Source organism: Zeus faber (genome assembly GCF_960531495.2).
Source record: "Zeus faber genome assembly, chromosome: 5".
NCBI lineage: Eukaryota > Metazoa > Chordata > Actinopteri > Zeiformes > Zeidae > Zeus > Zeus faber.
Window position 1 is genome coordinate 27138684 of NC_137192.1, and position 6958 is coordinate 27145641.

A 6958-nucleotide genomic window follows, 5' to 3' on the forward strand; every position below is an offset into this window, starting at 1 on the left:
GTAATGCGGTTCACCTATTACAGATGTCGATAAGAGTTACGAAAGTAGACGCTGTGGAAGCAGCTGCTGTGAAAAATGATCGAATATCTGCTGAAAGCCGAAAGGAAAGAAGACAAACTTTGAGGGAAAGACAGCTGCGGACGCCAACTCGCGGCTGGCGTCCTCCAGACGATTCGGATGATTTGGCATCGCGTCCACGAATGCTTGGCCACGCAAAAGATCCTCCTCTCTCTCCAACACTTTCTATTCGTCTTAAGTGTATTAAGACCCTGTCGAAATACACTCTAAATAAAGTTGGTCTTGACATAACATGATGTCATCTGGCAGCCATCCCCCGGAGTACACGCTTTAAAAGGTTGCCTCCTTTGTCCTCGCTGGGATTTCGTGTCTCGGATTTTTCGCCCCATCGGCCACGCGAGGGCCCGGGGTTCCAGGGGCGGCTTAGAGCCTTTCGAGGCTGACTCTAATCGAGGGCAATAGAAGTCAACCTGAGCAGAACCTTTCGCAAAGGGGGTTTGTCTGAGAGGAAAGAAACTCAGAGTAGGGAAGGGTAGAACGTGGGCTGAAGACCCGTGGCGAGGGGGAGAGCTCAGAGTGGAGTCCAGCTGGGGCTTGATCTTGAAATTTAGCTCAGACTTGGCTGGTCCTTTCGTGCGGGTTACCTCGGCGTTCAGGTGAAAGTCAACAATGGTGGCGAGATACTTCGGACTCTCAACCGATCTGTCGAGCCTTTGATTGTGGATTGGTAAGGTTGATTTTCTTAAGTCCATGACTGGGACTTTTTATCGCCATGGAGCCCTGCAAAGGCGGAGGAGAAAAAGTTTGGAAGCCGATAAGGTTCAGCGTCGCCCCTTGCAGTGACGTGACTCTCTATCTCTCCCTCCCCTCCGCAGCCCAGCTGGAGTTCGTCCAGATCCTGGTGATCGTGGTGGTGATGATGGTGATGGTGGTGGTCATCACCTGTCTGCTGAACCACTACCGCCTGTCAGCGCGCTCCCTCCTCTCCAGACACGCCCACTCGCGCCGGCGACACCTGCCCTTGGCCAGCGTAAGTAGACAGGACGCCTGGATATTCCGAGACGGTTCCCGGATAATTTGTTCTGTGAATTTATTGAATGGAAAATGGCAATTCCCCAATCCAGATTTCCGAGTCATTCCATGGTTGTTTTAAGAACTCCTATTAGACAAGGTTGTGCAGAATGACCTAATACTTAGTGCCTAGTCCCTAAATCATGAACCGATAACCTTTCGTTTTTTACCAAATTACTCCAAAAAAGTTTTTCAATAATTTAAGTCTCAAATGAGTTTACAAATTATTGCCCAGCAGCAGGTTACCATGGCGATCATATCATTGGATTTGGATAACAAAAGACTCAAGGCCAGAACAGTCACACACGCACTCACACACACGCAAATGCACATGCATGCACACGCACGCACACACACACACACACACACACACACACACACACATACACACACACGCACAGTCTTGCAGCTGAATATTTCAAAACCATATGACTTCACTTGTGCTCTCGGAATCACCTGCTGCTGAATCATCTGTGTGTGTGTGTGTGTGTATGTGTGTGTGTGTGTGTGTGTGTGTGTGTGTGTGATCCACAGAGAATGCTTTGATCCTCAGATAAATAGCCGAACATACTGACACACAGAGAGACAGACAGTCGTTTTTATGTACAAGGGAAAAACAATTTATTTCTCCAAAGTCTCCAAAGAAACCAAACAAGAATATAAAACCAATTTCTGATAAACCCAGTGTCCAGTTTCTACTCTGGAAGGTCTGACATGAGGACAAAAATGAAAAAATAGACTTTTCATAGGTAAAAGATATTGGTTTGTTTTGGATCCTTACTCACTCTCTCGCAGGTGGATATTCGGGGATGTGTTCTCCAGGAGCAGAGAGTTTTCTTGTCGTGTTTGTCCTTCCCATCAGGACTCAGGAGGAGTGAACTGGGTCAAGTTTTCCTCCGCCGTGGCGTTGTTGTTGAAATGAATGCTGGGATATCTGGGTCAATCCATTTAGTCAGGTCACCGGCCCGTGCCTCCCCTTCCTTTTGCTCCCAGGGAAGAAGACATGGCGGGCTTTCTTGGTGAAGTAGAACTTGATGTGAAATAGATAAAGGATGTACGGGATTTTCACCGTGCACAGGTTTTGCTTCGCCACCGGCGTGTGCTGACAATGTGCTGTGATTTGGGAGAGCCCCCTAGTGGCCGGTGGGAGAATCACATAAAGAGCTGGACTCCTCTCATGATTTTCGTTGTGTTTCTGCTGCCTCTTTCGCTTCCTCCTTCCCTCCATCTCACATTTTTCTTCTCTCTCTCTCTCTCTCTCTCTCTCTCTCTCTCTCTCTCTCTCTCTCTCTCTCTCTGTCTCTTTCAGGAGGGAGGTCTCTGGTCTTCAGATGGTCTGGGAACAGCCAGCGGGTCGAGTGAGGTGAGCGGGTTGCATTGCACTGGGCTGGGCTGTTTGCTTGCTCCCAGCGGATATTCTATCATCTGCATTCATAACAAAGTCACATTAGGAGAAGTCAATTTCACTCAGACGCCATCTTGTGTTTGTATATAACAAGACCAGACTCCTGTGTCTTTGAGTGGAAAGTCTTTTATCTAAAATTCTGTCGTAAATGTCCCCATTTACACTCCATGTTCATTCAAACACTTTTGAAAGTCAAACAACACTTCTTCACACGCGGCGTCATGCACTCCGAGAAAGAATCACATCACGAAATTCAAACAACCTCAAAGCACGATGTTGGACAGTGAATCGGCATTATGATATGAACACAGAGGTGTGGTGATTGGCCAGTTTTGGTGAAATCATGCCCGTTTTCTTTAGCATTACATGTTTTGAAACTTGACAGTCTCTGGTCACACACTCTGGTTCTCATCGGGTCCTTCTCGTGTCCAACTCCCATCCCTCCTCCTGTCTCCCCTCCAGCAGCACCAGGTGTACACCCCCCGGGCGGCGGACCGCTCCGTCCCTCCATCCTACCACCAACGGGACCTCCCGCACCCCTCGTCCAATCCCCAGTCCCACCCCCAGTCCCAGTCTCACCCCCAGACCCACCCCCAGTCCCACCCACAGGCCCAGCGCTTCCAGCAGACCTACGCCCCCAGCCGCTTTCAGCCCACCTACCCCTACCTGCCCCAGAGTCTGATCGACCTGCCCCCCACCATCTCCCTGTCGGACGGGGAGGAGCCTCCGCCCTACCAGGGCCCCTGTACCCTCCAGCTCCGGGACCCTGAGCAGCAGATGGAGCTGAACCGGGAGTCGGTCCGGGCCCCTCCGAATCGGACGGTGTTCGACTCCCACCTCCTGGACCCGACGACGCCCTGTCTACAGGCCAGGTGTGGCGCGCGGTTGTGAGGGTGTTGAAAATTTGGAGAATAACAAAAAGCCTGCGTGGGCGGCGTTTGTAACTTGAGAATCACTTTGAGGAAAACACCGGTATTTTTTAACCAAAGCCAAATTTTCTAAGCAGTCGACGTCAACGTCTCCTTGAGCGAGACACTCAATCCCTAATTGCTCCCAATGAGCGACATTGGCGCCCCGCATGGCTGACTCTGGCATCTCCTAGAATTTCCCCCCGAGGATTAATAAAGTGTTATCTTATCTTGTGTCTGACCCCTTCTTGTGTTCCATCTCCCAGACTGCAGGCCCCGCCCCCTAGTGTCCATGCGGGCATCAGCGTGCTGGAAGCCCAAGAGGCCTTGGCTCGACAGCAGAAGCAGGGGACCCAGGTAGAGGGCGCACCCCCGGCCTACAGCGAGGTAATCGGGCACTACTACCACCCGACTTCCCTGACCCCCAACCTCGGCCACAGCCACAATCACCAGACTCTTCCGCCCCAACAAGCACCTGCGCCCTCGCTGATACATGGCGTTCTCCGACCTCCACCTCCCGGAAGCGTGGACAACAGGAACGCAAGGAACACAAAGGAGAAATCCCACAAGCCCCAGCAGGTGTGACGGGGGTGGGAGGGGGCGGGGAGAGGGGGTTACCACTTCCTGTCATGGCTGCATCCTGACCCCCTTCCAGTTTTTTCGAGGCTGCAGGTCAACCGTTGCGTGGGGCGGACCTGCAGATCGGGACGCTGTGACGGGGTCAGTGCGGCCATTTTCCCCTGCCGGAGGGCTTTGGGCCGGGATCAGGAAGTCGGGATAACAATCCGTGAGAAACTCGTTGGTCTCCTGCACCGTGTGGCACTTCCCGTTCCACCGCTTCTTACTTCCCGTCTGAGGAGCACTTCAGATGAACAGATGATGATGTCAGAATGGAAGGTTGGTGGTGGGGGGGTTGAAAAGGTACCCGCACACCTTTCCTTCACCAACACACCCCTCCGAATCCTCCATCGCTCTGACATTTCCACTCTATTCTCTCTGTTATAAATATGTATTTGTTTTGTTTGTTTCTATAGAAGGTGTTATTTTTTTTTGTTTGCTTGTTTTTGTCTTATTTGCGCTTACAGCTTTTTGAAAAAACACAAAAAAAAAGAAGAGAAATCCTATCCAAGGAAACAGCGAAATGTTGCAATCCTATAACCGGGCATCTGTAGTGTTTGTTTCTTAGAGATAATGACCCCCGCTGCTTGGATTCACAGCAAAATGCAGGTCCGTGCAGTTCCACTTTGCTCACCATCCGCTTTCGTTCGCACCTGCTTTTTCTGGGTTCTGATCTTGAATCGGGTGGGGGGGGTCTTTCTGTTCCTCGCGCCGGGCGCCGCATGTCGGTGTCTCGTCCTGGACCACAACGCCCTGGCGACGGCAACAACGACGACAACTCCCGCTCCGGACTTCAGCCACGTCACCGGGGCGCTTTAGCATGCTATGGTAGAGTGTAGTCTTTGAATCTATTTCTGGAGTTTATCCTTAGTTGGGGGTTGTGTGGATCTGGCCTTTCAGCCGTAGCACAGCGACGGGTCCCGCGGGCGAAACCAGTCCCGGCGAACTGACGGCGCTCAGCTTTTCTCAAGGAAAGTTTGCACAAGGTTCAAGACTGTTCGACACGCGGAGAAGAAGAAAGATAATCTGCAATATGTTTAATAAGAGAATGGATGGAGAAAGTGGGGATATTTTTCTAAACTTAAAGGATTCTAAAGAGTTGGAAAAAAAATCTGTTTTTGTTTTAGCTGTTTCGATGTTTAGATCTAGAATGGAACTACGATCAGTACTCTGTTGGGGTGCCAACTTACATATTTTTTAACATTGTGCTGCACACGCAGTGTATTTAGATACGCATGTGTGCGAACCGAGAAGCGGAAAAGCACGGATTAGTTATTTATATAATTTCTGAGACGAATTGCACTATTTTGTTAGAATGCGAACGATGGAACGTGCAAGAGTGAGAGAGAGACTTTTATTGTGAAGGAGCTTCGTTTACATGAATGTGTTTGGATCAAGTGAGGGCCCTGGAACCACTGCCGCTGTCTCTGTTCCAGGGGCCTTGCCAGAGGGACGGACCCCCACCTGCATCGTGCACAGCAGCCAGCGTCACCGATCACATATCACAGGAATATTCCTGGCAAAGACGTAGCCCAATGGACTTGGACGCAACAATGATTATACCATTGATATAAATATATATTGAGGAAAAATCCATGATTTATGCAAATGTTCAAGTTCAGAAGCCAATCACAGGGCAGGATTCCCGCCGAGGGCCCAATCAGAAACTCTCCTTGCTGCTTGCTCTGTTAAGCACATGAGAGGTAATCAAACTTTTTTTTTTTTCCACGATGACCGAATTACTGAAATTATACGCAATCAAGACAGTGTGTAATGTAATGTTATGGAAGATTAATTAACCGGGCGAAATTAATCTATTCCGAATGTTGCCGAGATAATTTGGTGGACGAGAGAAGGACAAATGGTTGAGAGATAATGGTAACTTTAGCCCTTAATCGGTGATATAAGGGCTCTGACTGTGCACGGTTGCAGCTATACATGCACGCACACACTCATACACACACACACACAGACACATACACGTCCAGATACAAACACACCCCAACACACACACATACCGACGTCCCTCTGGTGAGATTGTCCCTCACGCAGGCATCTCCGAGCACTTTACTGGACCAGTTTAGAGGAAACAATCGTCAGTCAGCCGGCACCAGGCTTAGAGCTCCACTTCCCAAGATTAGGATGGGAAACCCCCGAAAAAAACGGGCTCTTCTCCGGGTTTCGCCGTCCACCCCCAGAGCAGTTCCCTCCCCAAAGATGCGAGAGGCCATCGTTCGAAAGCCTGAAACACCCAGGCTCCAGTCTTCAGAATTCTCTTTTTTTGCCAATGAAGGACTTAAGTTTCCAATTTATTTTTTCTTTTTCTTTTTTAACAAAGTAATCAAGGTCACTATCAGGTTCGTTTTGTTCTCTTTTCAATCATTTTTCTGAGACTGGCCTTTTTTTCTTTGGATGAGGGTGCTTGCGCGTTTCAACTCAGCCCCGGGGCTGAGTTGTCTCAAACCGGACACTGAAGTGTTGACAAATGACACGCGTGTTCGCAGCAGCTCGTCCCGGGGTCGTCGCTGTGGCGGGAGACGCTCGCGGAACCGCGGGAAACGAGGACGTTTCCGTAGCCTGAGGTCAAATAAAGGGTATTTTAGATTTGGCATCGATGGGCGATTGAATTCACCAGATATTAGGTCGTAGATCACAAAGGACAGAAGACCCGCCGCTTAACACGGACGAAACGACCTGATCATGAGAACTCTGGTTATGAATCATCGTGAATGTACGTCACCTGGAGATGGCGACGGGAGACCGCAGTGACTTTTTTTTTTTAATTGATCAGCGATCGATCGGCGAAGCTCTTTGGTCTTCCAGTCTTTATGCAACAGCGCCATCTGCCGGGACCGAACTGAGTCGGTTCCGGCGGTGTTCCCCGTGGAGGGTCGGCGGCGGGTTGAGCTGGCTGCTAGTTGAGGGCTCTGATCACAGC

At 50.1% G+C, this 6958-nt stretch overlaps 1 protein-coding gene across 1 annotated transcript; it reads left to right on the plus strand.

Moving 5' to 3' along the window:
- Positions 1 to 919: 919 nt before the first annotated feature.
- LOC307230080 (protein TMEPAI-like) lies at positions 920 to 3987 on the plus strand (the record flags this gene model as incomplete). The annotated part of the gene is made up of 4 exons (XM_080000280.1): positions 920 to 1048; positions 2399 to 2452; positions 2966 to 3366; positions 3669 to 3987. Exons 1-4 carry the CDS (start codon positions 935 to 937, stop codon positions 3985 to 3987), a joined length of 888 nt encoding a protein of 295 aa, XP_079856406.1. The 5' UTR covers positions 920 to 934.
- Positions 3988 to 6958: the final 2971 nt, after the last annotated feature.